We start from the raw sequence: 18,820 nt of genomic DNA, 5'->3' as shown, positions 1-18,820 counted from the left end.
AATGGCTAAAGATAGTAACAACAGCAAATGCAGGCAAGGATGAGGAGAAACTGGATCACTCATAAATTGCCGATGGGAATGTTAAATGGTACAGTCATTCTGGAAGACAATTTGGCAGTTCTAAAAAATCCAAGCATGCAACCACCCTACGACCCAGCAATTGCACTCCTGGGCATTTATCCCAGAGAAATGAAAACTTATGTGCACATAAAAACCTGAGATGGGGGGCTTCCCTGGTGGCGCAGTGGTTGAGAGTCCGCCTGCCGATGCAGGAGACACGGGCTCGTGCCCCGGTCCGGGAAGATCCCACATGCCGTGGAGCGGCTGGGCCCGTGAGCCCTGGCCGCTGAGCCTGCGCCCGGAGCCTGTGCTCCACAACGGGAGAGGCCACAACAGTGAGAGGCCCAAGTACCACAAAAAAAAAAAAAAAAAACCTGAGATGAATGTTCATAGCAGCTTCATTTATAATAGCCCCAAACTGGAACAACCCGGATGTCCTTCAGTGGGTGGGCAAATGGTTAACCCAATTGTGGTACATCCATACCATGGAATACTATTGATACACAGCAATAAAAAGGAACAAACTATTGATACATGCAATCCAGATGAATCTCCAGAGAATTATGCCGAGTAAAAAAAGTCAATCCCAAACGGTTCCACAGGATTCCATTTACGTAACACTCTTGAAGTGGGAAAATTGTAGAAATGGAGAATAGGTTAGTGGTTGCCAGAAGTTAAGGACACAGGAAAGGGGCATGGGATGGGAGGGAAGCGGGAAAAGGGCAACATGAAGGATCTTTGTGGTGATGGGAAGGTCTTGTGTCAGTGTGAATGTCCTGGTCATAGTATTGTACTATAGTTTTGCAAAATGTTGCCACTGAAGGAAACTGGGTAAAAGGTAGTTTCCCAGTTTTGGGAAACAGGGATCTCTCCGTATTATTTCTTGTAACTGCATACAAATTTACCTTAAAATAAAAAGGTTTTACAAAGCCTATTATTCTGTATCTGTAACTTCTTAATCAGAGGTTAATGAACATAACTGAACGATTTAAGAATCAGGGTTATTGTTTTAATGGCAATCTGAAAAAAGGCAATGCTCACAGGAACTACTGGCCTCGGTCTCTTACTTTGGGTCTCTTCTTTCGCCTGGCTCCCCGTGTGCCTGTTTCCCTTCTGCGCCTCCCCTTGACCCCCCAGGCTGTTTCTCTTGCTCTGGGTTAGAAAATCATCATTCATGCTTCACGTGTTATTTTCGAGCCAACAAGATTTTGCATGAGGGCCTCTCCTGCAGAATAAGTGCATGGCTTCTTAATGGTGATTAGTAATCTCAGAATAGCTTTCTTCTTACTTTTAGCCGACATATTACATGGAGAAGTGAAATGGATGAAAATAAGATCTTGAATTAAAATACCCAATTATACAACAAGAATTAATCCCCAAATGTCACCGAACCCGTATATATAAAGTTCAAGGAAAACAGCGAGAAAAATTCCTCCCTTTTGAGCAAAGTAGTCAATATGGTAAAGACAGGTATATTTATTTCATATGAGAGCACATTTCACTGGATATGTACAGAGGTTTACATACCACTGACTTTAATACTGTACTTCTATAAAGTATATAGTTATAAATACTGTATGCCACATAAGCAATAAAATTCTTACATATAAACAGCAATCTACTATAGAGAATGAAGAATTCACAAAGAGATCCTTAGTGTCTAGCTTCTGCTCTGCTTTTAACAGAACTGGTAAATATTTTAATAATACACAGAATAGTGGCTAGTTATTTGCAGCAGACCTTCAACTTTCATAACTTCGTGTACTTTTTCAGCAACTTGCCAAGTAGAATTTCCTGATAAAGGCTGAGCTGCTACATGATATGTATATTTTAGACAGTAGTTTATATTCAATAGGAAACATTGCTCACAGAACTGCAATCTGCACTAGTGAAGTTTATGATGAATTATTTTGCTAATGGGGAGCAAATATTGAATACCATATATACTAATCACATAGATGTTAAAGCCACAGTTTCAACAAGTTAATTCACATTTTGAAGCACACTGCCTATAGTAATACTGCTGTTTAAAATATACTACTGCTGAAATGATTAGAACCCCCCCCCCCCCGCAAAAAGCACAATATAAAACTCACGAGTTATTTCTAACAGCAAATCCTGGCTGTTAATAGAGAGAGGTTACTTTTATAAACATAGTATTCTGATAACATTTGAGTATTTAGAAAAGTGCTTTTTTCCTAACAGTTGCTTTATGCGGTTAAGTGCAATGCAGTTTGCTGTGCTTTTACATGTTACATATTCTTAGCCAGAAACTCTTTTTTCTGATATTCCGCTAATGCACATCTTTAAAGGTTAAATGCAGACAACGGAATTTAGGTCGACATATACAACTCTTTGTATAAAACGAACGTTAATATAATGGGTAAAGGTAATCTTAAACTGACAACATAACAACTATTGCTCGAGGAGTTTTCTGATTAGGATTACTCAATGGTATCGAAATACTACATTCCGTATACATTCTGTGTACGTCTTCATAAAATTAAAGCAGGATCAGCTGCATATTGGCAGTGCAGGAGACGAAATCCACAGCTAATTGGAGGTGTAGCCTCTACAAACGTAAAGCAGCATCACAGACGTGTCGTGTAGTTCGTGAGAGGGAGAGAACACACAAAGAGTAGATCCCAGTTCCGCCCCGGGCGGCGCCTGCGGCCCGCTCGCCACTTCCAGGGCCGAGGCGGCCAGAGAAGCGCGCGGGGGCCGTGGGCAGAGGACGCCTTCGCGTACGTTGAGCTCTAACGCTTTTCACTGAGCTTGGTGGCACGTGCTTTCCCGACTTTCTGGGCCAGCGTGTTTTGAAAGGGCCGGGGGTGTCGGTCCACGTGACCGACTGTAACCACACACTACGCCGCTTCCGGCTGCAAGAAGCTCCTCCCCCGGAAAAGTTGGCGGACGTGCCGCAGTGGCACGTAACAAGGGTGTGCGCGGTGTGCGTGTCAGACGGGGGTGGGTGTGGAACGGTGGTCGATTCTGGTTCCCTAGTGAGATCATTCTAGTTTTGGAAAGAAAAGTAATGGAATGTCCAAATTTCATTTTCAGCCATCCTTTAGATAATGAAATATTGAAAGAAGAACTATGTTCGAATTTTTACGTAAAAATTTGCTCTGCTTTAGAATTTAAATTATGTATTTTACAAATATGTAAGTGTATATATTTGTGTGCGCGCGTGTGTGTGTATACACGTATTTTTTTTTCTTTAAGCAAGGTCCTTCTAAATTCTGTTTCAGTATAAGTTTGACAGCTCTTTGGTAAATACTTATAAATACCAATTTTTAACAAGTACGAAAGGGGCTGGCAGTAATGTCAGCTGGAAGTTGTTTGGGCTTTTTGAGATTCCGTAAAGGAGACTGACAAAGAATTGCTGAAAAAGGACTATTTCCTAAAGTAGTTTCAAGCACTTTTTATGGCTTCTACTCTCTCGTATTTATCCAAACAGAAACACACCAAAATTCCAGTTAATAATGAGAAAGATTTTTCCTTATTTCCAATATACACATATTCCAACTTTGTACACATTAAATAGTGGTATTTCATGACAACGTCAGTGCACTTAACAATTACTTATTGCACATAATGAATAACGAATGCCCAATTCTTTTGGCTCTAGTCTGCCAAAACTATAAGAACAACTGCTTTCTACTGTATAACATTATCTTTCTGTAAAGTCTAGCGTGGGTGATGCCTTAGAGGCCAAGGCTGTGAAAGGGTCTGCTGGAGGGCTGGTGCCAGGTGGGAGGAGAGGGACAGGAGGCGGAGGTGGTCTTCTTGCTGGCAACACACAGAAAGAGACACTGGTACCTTTATTCCAGTCATCACTGAAGGTCACCTTGGAGCCAGAAGACGAACTCGGCTGATCACCCAGTAGGTCTGGACAAGTGGGCCTTGACCTTCCTGTCACACCAAAGTCCTCTTCTTCCTCGAAGGTTACCCATCCTTTTGGGTTGCTGCTTTTTAGTTTAGGTGGGCCCTGCGGACCAAAACTGTCCTCAAAGCCATCCAGTGAAGATGAAGGCTTGCTACTGTTCTGTCTGAGAGGCTGCAGAGAAGGGAAAGGACTCTGAGCAACGGGCTCTTCTTCGGAGAACCACGAAGCGGCCTCTGATTCTTGAGATTCAGCTCTAAAGGGGTTTCTGGGAGCGGCAGTCCTGTCGGTGAAAGGATTTGTGCTGCTCGAGCTCTCAGTGAATGGGTTTGGAGAACATCGCGTGTTTTCCTGGGATTTACTCCGGGCTGGAATTGGAGGTATTGTCGGCATGCGGCTTACAGAACTCAAAGTATTCGTGTTACTTGGGGTTGCAGAAGGCAATGGAATCAACCCCTTTGGGTTTGGGGTTTGAACAGATGGCTGAGCCTTTGATACAGCAAGCAGGTTCAATGACAGGTCTTCAAATGGGTCAGTCTTTAACGGCGAGTCCAGTCTGATGGCGGAGACCCCGTTTGTTTTTACCTAGAGAGAGAGCACTGAATAATCAACCAAAAAGCAATATATTTACTTTGAATACCCCCTATTCTTCCTGTCTCAATTATTCTTCATTTTCGGGGGGTGGGGTGGGGAAGTATACAAATTTAGAAAATAAAAAGCAGCTTTGTGTGGCTTGTTACTCTGGTGGTTTAAGTAAGATAACACAGCTAAAATATGATTTTTTAAAAACTCCCTACTAAATAAATAAGTCCTTTTATTAAACAGAGCTTATTTTATCCAGGCAAGTATTGATATGGTAAAATGGAGAACTGTACAGAATTAGCAGATGAGTTTTGCTCATGCCCAGTTCTATCAGATGTTCACACAAACTGAAGAAATTCATCTTTAGAACTTATGCGAAATCTCTCTATATAAACTTCCAGCACCCATCTATGATGATGATGTGGTTTCACTGTTCTTTTAAATATATTTTCATTGAGATTTAAATATGGAAATTCAAGTTTATGGATGAAAATTAATTTTATTAGTATATTTGTATTCACCAGCTGAAAACAACACATCTTTTCCTTTTCTACTTGGATAAATAAATTTCCAAAGCATCCTTTGCTTTTTAATGTAAGTTCTCCTTTGCAGGATAAACTCTGTGAGTAACGTGACAGTATTCCTTAATTGACCTTCCTTCATCTTGTAAAAATGTTCCCAAACGGATACATTTGTTAACAATCAAATGCAATGATGGTTTAAAATGGGGTGGTGGGAGGAGTCCCATTTTCTATTTGGTATATTAATGCTTAAACCAAAATGAAGCTGTGCCCAGAGGGTGCACGGTCCTCTCTACGTGACAGAGTTGGCTGCGAACTGTTACTGGCGGGAGGAGGGGTCGGAATTACTTCACAGTCATGAAAAATCTGCCCTGGGTGCCTACTTCACAAAGAAGCCGGCTGCAGTGGAGCATGGCTGTGGGACTGAGCACGGCCAACTTCCTCTACGGGTAACAGAACTGGGGGCCTGGCCTTATGAGAAACTTGGCTCATCAGGAACTTCATTTTAATAATTTTTAAAAACCTACATAATTATTAAAACTAGGTAGATGACTTGGATATTTATGCCAAATTAAAGGTAAGAAAACAAACCTTTGGGCTGAAAAGGACAGGGGAGGGAGAATTTTAGCTCAAGACTTGCAACATAACAAAACAGAGCATGACCCAAAATGAATTTAGATCGTTGTTAAAGCAAATAACTAAACATTCATGAAATACGCTGAAAAAAAGAGCAGCAGTCCCAATAAAACGTAACTGCATCTTATGAAACGGTAACTTGGGGCTTAAGAATAGGGAAGGCTGTTCATTTGCAAAAGGAAACAGTGTGGATAACTTCATAAGTGAATCACTCTCTAGTATCTGTTTTATTCAACTGATCTAGAACATACTTTATAAATGAATAAACAAATATGTTTTTCTTTAAACTTAATGTGGCAATAAATTTGTACAAGATTGAAGAGTAAACTTGTCACAGATTCTAAACTGTATTCTAAGTGTATTAAAGTACTTGAGAGACAAATTTATTACAGATGTCATAAAATTACTATTAGCTCTACATTACCAATAATGTCTGGATTATTTATGGTTCATATAACAAAACAGAAGTACTTGATTGGGCCTGGGCCCCAATTCTCCCATGGTAGATACAAGAGTCCAGGACACAGACATTACAGGTAAGACGTTTATGCTTGCACAGCTTAGAATAGTAGGCCCTTGCCAAATAAATGCTATACATTTAAATATCGTTATTTTCATATATTAAAATTTTTTCTTTCAAAATAAGTTAGAGGGTAATTTGATAGGAACAGGATCCTTTTGCCCAATCAGACTTGAAATTATAATGAGAGCCACACCATCATTCATTACATTAGAATTAATTTATATATATCTAAGCAGGATTTGTGATGACTTGACATTAACGACGATGGTATTTTTACAGAGAAGGGTGTTGGAAAGGCCCTTAAACAATCCTGCTACGTTAACTTTCATCTTTGTAAATCATCAATTCTTCCTTACGAAAAAGAATTGCACTACTAAAATTATTTTTTTTAATTTCCCAAAAGAAATCTCAGGAAAAAAATTGAATTTTGTATTTATGTAATTATGCCATTGTTAAAACCAAGCACCTTTTTGGTTTTGCCAAATACACTTCTATATACCTAAAGCTTACCTTCTTGAAGTTAAACTTCTTAGTCTTGTTAATTTTTGTAAAAAACAAAGCAAAAAAAAAAAAGGGAAAGCATTAGCGAGAACTAAAATGGTTCCTACAAATTCAAAATACTAAGAAAAAAAGCAGGTTTTATGGTATGATAATAAAATTTATTAATGTGGACAGGTGGCTTTTAAAATGAGTGAAAATTTAGATGTATGAAGCAAAAGATTCATACATCTAATGTGCTAAAAGACAGATGAAAAGCACATATAAGATTGAGAAATAATCCAATACCTGTTACCCTGATGGTTGCTCCTGCTTTGAGAAAGGGAACACAGACATCAAAGGAAAGAGTTAGGAGGACAATCGGAGACCAACCAACAACCCTAACAATTCAGCCTTCAAAATACTTTTATTTCTATATTATACACAAAATCCAAGGGCAGGGGTATTTGCAGGTCATAGCATAAGATCAAGAGACAATTCCAGTTTCTTCTGTCATTTTGAATGAAAAATGTATTGTTGAATTAGTGTTCAAACTTTAATTTTGTCTGAGGTTGATTACTAACTAGTTCAAAGTGGTTATTCCAAAAATAATATTCCAAATAGGGTTTGGAGGCTCTCAAACATTTGAAGCGGCCTGTTATGGATGAAATGTTTATGTCGCCCCCCCCACCCCAAATTCATATGTTGAAAGCCCTAACCCGCAAAGTGATGGTCTTTGGAGATGGGGCCTTTGGGAGGTAACTGTGGTTAGATGAGGTCATGGGAGTGGGGCCCTCACGATGGAATTAGCACCCTTAGGCAGAGACGCACCAGAGGGCTTGCTCTTTTTCTCCTCGTGCAAGCACCAAGGAAAGGCCATGTGAGCACACAGCAAGAAGGCAGCTGTCTGCAAGCCAGGAAAACAGCCCAGAACCCAACCACGGTGGCATCTTGATCTGGGACTTCCAGCCTCCAGAACTGTGAGAAAACCAATTTCTACTGTTTGGGCCACCCAGTTCATGGTATTTTGTTATGGCAGCCCAAGAAGAGTAGGACACAGCCTTAAGATAGACTGTGGGTTTACCATCATTAGAGAAAATGTACAAAATGGCATCACTTTGCAAAAAAGTGAAAAATGGTATTTAACAAATGGTCAGGATCCAGGCTTGTTCTATATTACTCAGCTTTTCTGAAGGGTGATACTACCATTAATTCACTTCATAATTTATGAGCTGGAAGGTACAATAAGGTAAGAAACTGGATCCTCTCTTTGTTGTTTAAAAATGAAATCATAATCTTTTCATAATATAGCAGTACTTTTAAAAATTACAGTATTCTCAAGGAACAGTTTGAGCAAATCTTCCCCAATATTTAAAGCTCACCTTATTTTAAATTACCAAAACTCACTTTGACAATTTAGAGAGACACCATTCTAAAATATATTAAGGATTACTAGAGTTTCCTGCCTACAAAACATGAGACTCCTGAATTTAATGCTTCCCTGATGATCTTGATGTATCAGCTTTGGCACAGGATAGGAAATAGGAATGGGTTTATACTCAGATACACAGGGACGGTATTCAGTTGATCCAGAATGCTGAGATTTTCTACTTGGTCTCTGCCCTCACTGTCAGCAATCATGTTAATAGTATAGCCATGATGCTATTATTTTACTTCTCATTGGATTCCTGACTTCTGGTTTTTAGCTGATAATCAGATGACTAAGATGTTGGAAGTCAAATAGGTGAGGCATTTTCACATTTTGTAAAGGGTATATAACATGTTGTATAATCATATGAATTAGAAGAATCTTTTCTATATAGAATTATAGAATCAAAGGACACTTAAATAGTAATAAAAAGTAAAGCTGGGTCATGTGTTTTATGTTTTATGTTTTAAATACCTTGTAGATTTTTGGCAGAATTGATAAAGACTTGTAAAAATTACTAAGTGTTCAATTCTAAGACTATTTCATATCATTAGCAAAATATCAAATGTCATATCTTACTATCTCATCCTTTTCAACTTACAGCCACTACAGAAGATTTAAAAAATTTTAAATGTCTATTATTTTTTGAAAAGGTATTATTCTTATGGTTCAAAGTTCAAAAGGCACAAAAGGTAAAATACTTCCCTTTCCTTCCGGCCCCTCAGCGTTGTCAGCTCCAAGGAGGAAACTGACCACTTTGTGATCCTTCACAAAGACATGAACAAGACCCCACTCCCCCAAAAGAAAAGGGTGTCTGTGTGTATAATGTGCAGAGGAATTTGGTATCAGTGATTGAGGCAAAAAGAAGGTTTAAAACAAACATCTTTCATAGTTTTGATGAACACAATACAAGAGTCAAGAACACAATCTACTGAGCCACACACAAAGCATGGGCTTGCTGTCTGTCACCAAATTACCACACCCATTCCAATGAAAATCAGAAAGCAAAACAAGCTGAAAAATGACCTAAGAAAATGATATATGGCAGTCACTGGAATATTCATCCTGTAGTATTTCTGTGTCATAAGATGACTTTCTACTGAGAATCGCAATCTTACTTGAAGTGTGTTCTTTCTGAAATTGTTCAGAGTACCATACCCACTTTCAATACTGAAAACATTTATAGAGTTTTAGGAATCAGGGTTCACTTTTACTATGAAATTCATGATCACTTTCTGTCCTAAAACAGTAATACAAAGCTCTAAGATACGGCTACTTTGAAAGTTTCTTGCCCTCCAATTACATTAAAAAAAAAATACAATAGTACACCTCACAAGAAAATGAGAAGAAAAATTCATGATGCACTAAAAGCTGATTGGCAGAGAGAAAATAATGGATATTTATCGTTGGAAGGATTTCTACAATTATTATACATCTTCAGCATCCTCAACAGTGCAATGGCACTGTTTTCTGTGTGACACTCATATGAGATAACATTATTTTGATGGTTTTCACTTTGGTGAATAAGCCTGCTGCTGCAGGCCCAAAACTTCTAAACTGATCCAATAGTGTCTGAAACTGTTAGAGATCCCTGAGGAAGCCCAGTGCCGGCTCCACCCCGGAAAAGAGCTAGCTGTGTGGCATGAGGAGGAATAAGGGGGTTACTGGAAATTAACTCTACTGCCAGTGGTCAGGAGTGATCTGACTGCCTCTCTCTCCAGGAAGTAAAAGCCAAAACTAATTTATTAACTGTGAGCAATAAGAAAATAAATCATTATTGTCCATCCTAATTCATTAACTACCCAAAGTAAATTATGCATAAAAAAACCAGAAAGTCACCAACACTTTAAACATTAACAAAATAAAACAGCCTGGGAGCTGCTTGGAATTCCTTAACGATCCCTAATCTAGGGTCACTCTCTGAGAACCCTTGATCCAGGCCACAGGTTAGACAAACAGACAAAAACCCCAAACCTCAAACAGCCAAACCACGCATCTGTTGTGTGACTGGTTTGAGATGTCCAATGACATTCGCCCGTTGAAGTCATATCTGAACATGCGATTAAATGTTTGTCTACTAAAAGACAAACATTTGTTAAAAGTGAATCTCATGTTTGTTTATTTAAGCTAATAATTAAAATAAGTATGTTCAAAGACTATACCAAAGGCATCAAATATACCTCAGTAAAAAAAGAAAAACAGAAAAGCAAAACAAAACAAAAAATAAGCCAAAACCCTCACAGAAGCGTCCAGATGATCTTCTGCCGGCTGGCAGGACTTACCTGCGGCTGCACTGAAGGCTCAGAAGGCAAGCTGTGGGACGACCTGCTCCGAGGGGGCGGCTGCGGGGCAGACTGAGGCATAGGTGTGGCCACCGGGACAAGAGGCTCCCGCATCTGCTGAACCGGCGGGGCCAGAGAAGGCTGCACAGGAGGGGCGGCCTGAGGCTTCAGCGGTTCAGGAAGAAGAGCTGGCCCTAAAAAAAGTCACTTCCAGATGTTAGGTGTTTTCTAGAAAACCACTTTTTATCCTTCCTTTAGTGAAATGTAAGGGATTCTAGTCCCTGTCCCGCCCACCCCTGGCCCCAAGCAGCCTCATTTCTTGTGGCATAAGGAAAGACACAAGGCTATCCCAATTTGATTAAGTTGTAAAAAGCGGGAGACCGCAGAAAGGAAAAGAAAAAGAAAAAGGGAAAGAATACAGAACGGCACTGCTGTTTCTAATGCAGGGCCTACCTTTCAGTACTTCTGATGGTTTGCTTTGGCTTTCAGGAGTCAGTCTTCCAGCAGACACCCGAGCATGGCTCTGGGGGGCGCTGATCACTCCAGCACGGGGTGGAATAATCTAAAAATGGAAAACGTAACCATTGAGATATTTAACTTATTTTCAACAGATAAGATTTGGTGAAAATATTTGCTTTTGCATCTCATCTCATTTCCTCAGCCTCCTGTCATTTTAATGGCTCTCTATTTATAGCCACATCGTCATAAGTTTTAAAAAAAATCTTCCTTTTAATTTTCCACTATTTACTGTGTGCCAGGCGCTGTGTTAATTAAGCACTGTGTAGGCATTTCCATTTCATTGTCCAAATGGCCCTCAGAGGTAGGTATTCTTTTATCATCTCTATTATAAATGAAGATGAAGAAATGTATACCACTTTCCCAAAGCCACAGAGCTGGAAAGTAGAGCCAGGAGCCAGACTCAGGTCCGACCTGCTGCAGGGCCGTGCTCTTCATCCTGTGTGATGCTGCCTTAATGGGCGACGGGGATGGTATTACAGGTCATGAGGACGTGGAGAGGGACATACACTGTGTAACTAAGTGGCTTATGAAAAACCATGCCGAGGTCTTTTTTTTTTTTTTTTTTCTTTTTGCGGTATGTGGGCCTCTCACTGCTGTGGCCTCTCCCGTTGCGGAGCACAGGCTCTGGACGCACAGGCCCAGTGGCCATGGCTCACGGGCCCAGCCGCTCCGCGGCATGTGGGATCCTCCCAGACCGGGGCACGAACCCGTATCCCCTGCATCGGCAGGCGGACTCTCAACCACTGCGCCACCAGGGAGGCCCCGAGGTCTTTTTTTTAAACACAGATGTAAAACCTCTTGAGTGGCTTACTCGATATGCTAAAATAAATACACTGGAAGACACACTGGTGAAAAATGTCTCTTCTATTTTCACACGTTTGCCGAAGACTTTAAGCCCCCAATACTCCTTATTTTAAGCAAAAGTTATGAATGTTATCTCACAAAATTCTGACTTTCCTTCCTTATTCTTACAGTATTAAATAAAGGAAGTACTTTGTGGGAAGTGGTAGAATCGATGGATAGCAATTTCCCCTTCTTTGGAAAAAAGGAGAGTGGGTAATGGCTACCTTTAGGTATACTCCACAGACATTTTACTTTGGAGTGTGATGTTATATATAGAAAAAGGCCTTTAAGTTGCATGTTAAATAGAAAGCGACAAGAGAAAGAAGGAAGTCTTTCTATCTTATAAATCTTATGAGGATTTCTTAGAAATTAGAAGTAGTTTCATTAGCAGAAGTTTCTTAATTTCCAGTTACAGTCACAGTTCCCACTTCTTACTCTTCAGCTGGAGGCCTCCCAACAGTCCCAGGCTCCACTAGACTGATCCTGGTTTCTGTTTTCTTTCGTTCTTTTTTTTTCCTTTAAGTTACTTCTTCTATCCCAGAGAAAATGTTCACTTAGGTGAATAAGAGGATAATTCTGTGTTTAAGAGAACACTGAGAAACATGCAGAAAACCACAGATTCACAACACAGGGAAAAGCACTGCAATGCCATCTGCTCTCCTGCTTTTAATACCTTTAGAACCAGTTTTAGTTGACCGACTATCATAAATGGGTTTTCTGAAATCTAATTTTAAAATCCTTCTGATTGAAGAGTTACTCAGATAATATAAAAAGTTGCCCCAAAACATCACTTCCTCATATAGAGATCCTAAGATATTTATGTAGCGACTGTAACTACTTAATTGTATCACTTTTATTCAAATAAGGAAGTATGTTGAGTTACTTTTGAAGAGGATGTTAAAATACTCTTTTAGTGTTGAAAGGTACCTTGGAGAGCGTCAAGTGCAATTCCCCATTTTAGAGTTGAGGAAACTGGGGTCTTAATGGGCCCCATGATTTCTTCAAGATAACACATTTCATCAGCAGCAAACTGGGACCTAGAACCTAGACCTCCTGGCCCCCAGGCGAGGTGCTGCCTACCGGTCTGGCTGTACTGTATCCAGCAGGTCCTGGGCCTGTGAGTCCTGTTTGAGGTGAAGGCTGATTGCGTCCTGGAACAAAGACATCGCACCATGTATTTCAGTTTTTTAAAAAAAGAAAGAAACAAGAAACCATGTACTTATATCCCAAGTGTCTATTCACGGTCCAGTTTTAAGGTTAAGCTGAATTCAAGTGTTTTTACCTATATTATCTTTCCGTGTCGTTCCAGGGCTTTTGGGTGCTTTGAAGCAGGAAGGAGAAAAAAATTAGTCATAAGTAAACAATCAAGCCATATTGCATAACATTGGCTGGCTGTTCTGTTTCATTACCAGCAGAAATGGGGGCATGAGATGGAAACAAAAGTACTTTGCTTTAGATAATGATGAAGGGTATTATCAGCTCTGGAGGAAATATCCCCCAAAAGAGAAAAATTAGGATACTGAGAGTGACATTCATGGGAGCCAGCTTAGCACTTGGTCTGAGACCTCGTTCAGAAGGTCACTTTTAAGGTGACTTTCCCAACAGAGCTCTCTCCTGTGAACCTTGAAAACACATGGTCAGCTTAGGGGGATGGTCACAAGATGCAGCCCCGCTGTTTCCCAGAGCTTGGTGGACAAGCAGCTCCGGAGCAAACAGACAGCACTACATTTTCCGAGTCACACAAGAGGCACCTAATGGCACTGTTTCAGGGCCTCACGCTGTAGAGGTCATTATGGATAAAGGAATCTCACGATGGGATCTTTGGGATTTCTATAGCAAAATCCTGCGATGAAGGTAGAAGACAGGCACATCGCATTACCAAATATCTGCCTTATGCAAGACAATGTTAAACTACGGTTCAAACTCATTAGAAAGGTAGTAAAAGGATGAAATGAAATAAACTACTTTTGGGGCCAAAAGGGGTTAGGGGACACTATTGAGGCCTGCATCTCATATTTATTCTTTTTGAAAGGAAATTCAAGTGTGATTGTTGTATGAAATCCATCAGCTTTTTAAGAACTATAATCTTAACGAATGGCTTCTAGTTTTTATAGCCTTTTAAGCAAATTTCGTTCAGCGTCATTATACATTAAAACATTTCTGTTATCTGAAATCATCCAAAAAACACTATATTCTTGGACCTGAATTAATAAGGTTTAATTACAATTATTAATTTTTAAAACTCCAGAGTTAGTATAGTACATTTCTAAACATTTGACTTATTCTGAAAGGAATTTTGAAGGCATTCTTCTTAAAATAACATTGTACAATCATTTCACATCCAAAGGATATATGAAATATATACAACACAGAGTGCAAAACAACATGAGAACTGTGCCGAAATTAAATGGACACCCATTAGAAACTATATACAACACAGAATGGAAAGAGAAAAAAGATACAAAGTTCCAAGGTATACATAAGGATGGGAGGGGGAGTTTAGAGTTGGACCAAGAAAAGACTCCGTATGCCTTTAAACACTGGAGGGGCTGACATTTAGAAATAAGACGAGGGATCCATTTCTATGATGCAGAAGTCTTGTTACCTTCCATCTCTCGTCTAGCTACCCCAGGACTGGGAGGGGCTCCAATACCTTTTTAGAGAAAGAACAGAAGCTGTATATCGTTCAGGGCCCGTAGCACAGAATGAAAGGCAGGCACACAAAACAATTTCTGAGTTAAGCTTACTTTTGCAGAAAAGTTCTTTCACTGTTTTAAATTTCTTCAAAAATATCAATACAAACCAAAGTGACTTTAGATGCCTGGCCCAAACATGAGTCTGGCCCTTTCCACAGTTAGAATGAAAGAGAAGGACAGTTTGCTTTGTATATCTGACATTACTAGCAGTAGGGAACTGAAAAATATGTGTAATGAAAGCCTTTGCTTTATGATCATCTCAGTCTTTATATTCAGAGTTAAATCACTAATAAAAGCTCCAATATTTGCCAGTCAAAAAGGAACAAAAATCTTAAAGTTCCGATTTCATATGAAATCTCTGAGATGATATTAGTCTCTTAGAAGTTAGTTTTCGATGCATTATTTAAAAAAAAACAACCCTAAAAGTACTGTAATTACTTTCTCTCAGCTTATTGCCTTCAAGCAGTTACTGGTTTATAGGGTTAAAAAAAATACACTGCGAACATTGTCTACAAAAGAATTGTGAAGAGAAGCGATTTTTAAAAATTAAATCAGATTTCTAAGTAAGCCACTGAGCTGCTAACATGTATAACTTTTCACAAATTTATTTAGCAACTTATTTTCTATAGATTGTTTTCCTAATTGATGGAGAAAATAAATAAAAGTCTATTATAACTATAAATAAAAGCACAAGTTTGAAACGGGAAAAATTAATGTTTTCTGTAAGTCAATGGAAAAGTTATACTCCAGCAGTATTTTGCAGAAGCCGCAGTGCTGAAATAACTTTGCTACCCTTATTATACAAAGTCATTAAAATCTACACACAGCAAAGTCAATCTGTAACAACACACGAGTCGGTCCGCAATGTCCTTAGGCAGCTAGACTAGAAAGACCAACTGCGTGTGTATAGTGAGCCTTCATATTAAAATTGGATTTGTAAAAGCTCTTCTGTGGGACTGAAATATCTTACCTCAGCCTTTCCTGAGAATTAGATTAAATAAGCTTGTCAAATGTATACCTCCAACTACGCTCAGTGAGAATTTTCATGTAAACCAAGTAAACTACACTTTTAACAAAAAGTGACCCATGTGTTAGTAAGAATTTCCTTATTGAAATATATAAAAGAAAATTGTTCTTACATTTTAAAAATGAGGCATGAATGTTATGACAAGTTATGATAAAGCCATGCAAAATGAAAGCTATATTTCAGATAATTATTTTAACTTTAAATTGCATTTCTAGGACACTTTGCTAATCCACAGGCTACTGGCAAGGGAATGTACTAGAGCTCTAATACAATCTAATATAATCAAATATTTGGGAAACATTCTATATTCATTGTGCCTGAATCACTTTTGAAAGTAGTATGATTTGGGGGAATTAAATCTTTGTAACCAAATTGACAGTATTTGTTAAGAAAAAGTATATCCGGCCTTGATGAGTAATTCACCTCTATCTGGGAAATGGAAGTTCTTGTTAATTCTATTCACTAATGAAACCAAGCTCTAGTCTTTTACTTAACAGGAATATAATGGAAGTTTGGAGCTATTTTTAACTTGGCATATAAATGTCATTCATTTTGACTTTTATCAAACAAACCTAAAATGTCTTTCAGTTATAGGAATCAAACTCCAAAAAAATTAATGAACCAAGATCCATACATTACAACAAATATAAATGGTTACCTCCAAATTCTTTTCTAGCAGGTACAGGACTCCTAGCCCCTTATGGTTCATAAGAGAATGTGCAGCAGAAAGGAAATGACATTAAATAAAGAACTGAAATGTCAAAGATTTACTATAGCATTCATGATGTCAAATATCATGTAGAAACCACATATTCATGTCTCGGTGCTATAAAAAAGCTATTATGTAATGCAAATGCTTCTAAGTAGAAACAACATTATACTTATTTTAAAAGAACATTTAAACAAATATATAAAACTTTATAGTAAATAAGTATGTGTATGTTCTTCAGTTCTAATCATGCATTTTATAGAAATCAGTACAACCCCATTAGCAAAAACAAAACAAACCCTTCTTTCACACTTGTAAAAGGTCAGCTCTGAAAACATGTTACAGGAATCTAGTTGAGAAACAATATTTTTCCCTGTTCTGTCACACCCACCACGTTTTTTAGAGAAAAACTGAGGAAGTAGCACCAGTGAGAGAAAAACAGTAAAATCTAGAAGCTAGAAGTTCGAAACATGCAAAACATTTTTAAACAGAGTGGAGGGAGATTTTAAATCGAGCAAAAATGGAAATAAAATGGTTTGTTACCTGCAGGCGGAGGCGGTCTTTGTGGGGGGGCTGGACGCGCAGGAGGAGCAGCTGGGCGGGGAGGGGGGGGCCGCTTGGGCTCCAGGGGCTGAGTGTCAACAGGAGAACCTACCAAAAAAGTACCTGAGGTAAGAGGATCACGTTCCAAGTGGATGTGAGCACAAAGGTACCTTCTATACGCGTACGATAAATTATTTTGCTAATTTTCTAAATTTGTACTACAGTGTAATGATACACATTTTTGGTATCAATAACATAAGCAGTTCTGCTACTACATTAACCTTTGGTACCATGAGAGCAACCAGGCTAGCTCTCTGTGGACTTCTTACCCAGGCCCCAGGTGCTGAAGGGGATTTATCGAGCGGCCCTATTAAGACAGCACAAAGGGGGCTTCCCTGGTGGTGCAGTGGTTAAGAATCTGCCTGCCAATGCAGGGGACATAGGTTTGAGCCCTGGTCCAGGAAGATCCCATGTGCCGCAGAGCAACTAAGCCCGTGTGCCACAACTACTGAGCCTGCGCTCCAGAGCCCACGAGCCGCAACTACCGAGCCTGCGTGCCACAACTACTGAAGCTCGCGTGTCTAGAGCCTGTGCTGCACAACAAAAGCCACCACAATGAGAAGCCCGCACACCGCAAAGAAGAATAGCCCCTGCTCGCTGCAACTAGAGAAAGCCCGTGCACGACAACAAAGATCCAACGCACCCGAAAAGAAAAAAAAGAGACAGTGGTTATATTATTAAAAAAAAAAAGATGGCATGAAGCACTGTGTGAGTTAAGTCATTTGCAGTCTACTGGCCAATAGAGAGAAGAAAAAGAAAAGGGTGTCTCTTCTCTCTATACCCTGACTTATCTTGAATTTATTGAATGAAGCCAGTCCTCAAAGAGTAGCATGGGCGAGCTAGAGAAGTTTATGAAATGGAAGGTATTTTCTGAAGACATTGGTTAGCATGGAACAGTGACTAAACCATGTAACGTAACAACCTCCAGAGACGAATCTTCCAACTTTGGAGAAGTCATGACTATCAAGTTGAATTCAAAAAATGTGTCTCTTTCGGTTTCATATTATAATTTAGGTAATGTACAGATAGATAGTTAAGCCCGAATAGTTATGGGTTCTGACTATAACGATAGAAAATCATCAATGATAAGACATGGACAAGCCTGGCCACATAGAAAAAGAACTAAGAAAAATTCTCATCTAGTGACAGTGATGAGTATCCTTTCCATTTAGGGCTTACCATCTGCGAAGTTTCCTCTTTTGTATGCACAGAAAACATGCTACACTTTAGCCTATGGATATGAAAGTTAAAACAAAAATGGGTCTCCCAAGGAGAGGCAAAGGCATCAGAGGTTTAACTGTCTAAAATCAAATGCATTAGCCAGGGAAAGTCATGCAAAACTTTAAGTTAAATACATACTTTGTGAAGCTGGATGCCCAGGTGTTCTTGATGGAGCTCGACTTGGTCTCACGGGAAGGGAAGGCACAGGCCCCTCTGATATGGTAGGTGACTGGCAGGGACTGGTCCGGGGTGAAGAACTCGGGGAAGTGCCAAGGCCAGAACTGGAAGATGGCTGGAGATGCTGAGGAAGGAGTTCCTCTACCTCAGCGCTGTAGTCATCAACATCACCTGAGAAAGTGCAAGGTCAGCCAAGTTACCACCATGTTAACCTTCTCAGAGATTTTTTTTCCACCAATCTAGGCTTTAAGGGGTTATATACATAAAATAAACACGTTTAACATTATGACACTGCAGACATATATAGGTTAAGCACGTGGGCATATATAAAAATTTTATACGTATAAAAGTAGAATTAGCGCAACCGCTCTTACAGGAAATGTAACTGAAGATAGTCTTCTGTTTCAGAGCCACAGGAGGCCAGTGGTGACGAACACCTGCAGCTGGGTTGACTCCAGAGCTTTCACTATTCCAGTGGGCAGCTGTCTCAGTGCTGGCTGACTTGGAAGCTTAATGCTCTCCCTCCAAACCCTCCTTCTCGCCAGTGGAACTGCCCACTCCCCCGTGCCCTCAACTCAGGTCCTGCCCTTGCAGTAGACAGGCTCTCACACAGCCACACACCTTCCCCAGAA

The 18,820-nt window shown here is 39.6% G+C and overlaps 1 protein-coding gene across 5 annotated transcripts in view; it reads right to left on the bottom strand.

The window, feature by feature from the left end:
• Positions 1-1,531: 1,531 nt before the first annotated feature.
• Positions 1,532-18,820, bottom strand: part of SYNJ1 (synaptojanin 1) — an 89,746-nt gene continuing 72,457 nt past the window's right edge. Inside the window, exons 22-29 of one of the 5 annotated variants that reach the window (XM_081235709.1) lie at positions 18,150-18,359; positions 16,731-16,838; positions 14,361-14,408; positions 13,038-13,076; positions 12,836-12,906; positions 10,847-10,955; positions 10,394-10,587; positions 1,532-4,528 (exon numbers count right to left, since the gene is read on the bottom strand). In XM_081235709.1, coding sequence (XP_081091835.1) covers positions 3,731-4,528; positions 10,394-10,587; positions 10,847-10,955; positions 12,836-12,906; positions 13,038-13,076; positions 14,361-14,408; positions 16,731-16,838; positions 18,150-18,359 — 1,577 coding nt within the window. In that variant the 3' untranslated portion in view covers positions 1,532-3,730. Of the gene's footprint in view, positions 4,529-10,393; positions 10,588-10,846; positions 10,956-12,835; positions 12,907-13,037; positions 13,077-14,360; positions 14,409-15,755; positions 16,176-16,730; positions 16,839-18,149; positions 18,360-18,820 lie in introns of those variants that run through there. The other 4 variants (XM_081235706.1, XM_081235707.1, XM_081235708.1 and 1 more) reach the window with 4 other exon arrangements.

The sequence above is a fragment of the Mesoplodon bidens genome, assembly GCF_964165515.1.
Source record: "Mesoplodon bidens genome assembly, chromosome: 5".
Taxonomy (NCBI): Eukaryota; Metazoa; Chordata; class Mammalia; order Artiodactyla; family Ziphiidae; genus Mesoplodon; species Mesoplodon bidens.
This window is presented reverse-complemented; position numbering and strand designations above follow the sequence as displayed.